The sequence below is a fragment of the Lupinus angustifolius genome, unplaced genomic scaffold (assembly GCF_001865875.1).
Source record: "Lupinus angustifolius cultivar Tanjil unplaced genomic scaffold, LupAngTanjil_v1.0 Scaffold_924, whole genome shotgun sequence".
Taxonomy (NCBI): Eukaryota; Viridiplantae; Streptophyta; class Magnoliopsida; order Fabales; family Fabaceae; genus Lupinus; species Lupinus angustifolius.
In genome coordinates, this window is record NW_017728247.1 from 2,549 (window position 1) to 3,706 (window position 1,158).

A 1,158-nucleotide genomic window follows, 5' to 3' on the forward strand; every position below is an offset into this window, starting at 1 on the left:
GCATACCGCCAACACCTTTTACAAGATTTCATTCTAGCTGATAGAGCTTCACCTACAGGACCAAATCCTAAGCATAATGATGCCCCACCTATTGCTCGTGACATAACTGCACCATCGGGATCAAATCTCAAGTATAATGCTGCTCTACCTATTAGAGGTGATATAACAACACCTACAGGACCAAATCCTAGACATAATGATGCCCCACCTATTGCTCATGACAGAACTGCACCATCAGGATCAAATCACAAGCATAATGTTGCTCTACCTATTACAGGTGATATAACTACACCTACAGGACCAAATCCTAAGCATAATGTTGCCCCACATATTGCTTCTGACAGAACTGTGCCATCAGGATCAAATCCCAAGCATAATGTTGCTCTACCTATTACAGGTGATATAACTACACCTACAGGACCAAATCCTAAGCATAATACTTCCCCACCTATTCCAGGTGTCCCACATATTCCAGGTGATAGCAGAACTATATCATTAGGACCAAATCCTAAGCATAATGTTGCCCTACCTATTACAGTTGACAGAAGTGCACCTATAGGACCAAATCCTAAGCATAATGACGCCCCACCTATTACAGTTGACAAAAGTGCACCTACAAGACCAAATCCTAAGCATAATGATGCCCCACCTATTCTAGGTGACAAAACTACACCATCAGGACCAAATCCTAAGCATAATACTACCCCACCATCATAGTTGTTTAATAAAGCAACCTCATCGATTTTATATTTTCTGTACGAATAATAATGATATTCTCACATGAGTTTTTACCACCTTTCTTTTTACATATCTTTATAATTATTGAATATCAAAGAAAGGTTTTTTATCAATAATTACAAAGTAGCTATAAAAGATATGTGTGAGTGAGAAGTTGTGTGAGGAAATCATTTTCCTTTCTAATAAAACCATGCCTACTCCTCTCAAGTCTCAACCCCGTGTTATTGAGAATATGTATCTTTTGCGTGGAGCATTATCATTATTTTGTTGTATGCTGACTATTTGTGAAAAGACAATAAATTTGAAGAATGATCGAGTTTTAATTTTTTTTATATGTATTTTGTTTGAGTTTTACTTTTTTTATTTGTATTTTGGTTGAGTTTTACTTTTTTTTATACTTATTTTGTTTCAGTTGTACTT

General features: G+C 36.2%; 1 protein-coding gene across 1 annotated transcript; it reads left to right on the forward strand.

Moving 5' to 3' along the window:
- Positions 1-37: 37 nt before the first annotated feature.
- Positions 38-717, forward strand: LOC109341923 (bile salt-activated lipase-like; the record flags this gene model as incomplete). The annotated part of the gene is made up of 1 exon (XM_019579897.1): positions 38-717. A coding segment is annotated over one exon (680 nt), but the record flags the coding sequence as incomplete, so codon positions are not given.
- Positions 718-1,158: the final 441 nt, after the last annotated feature.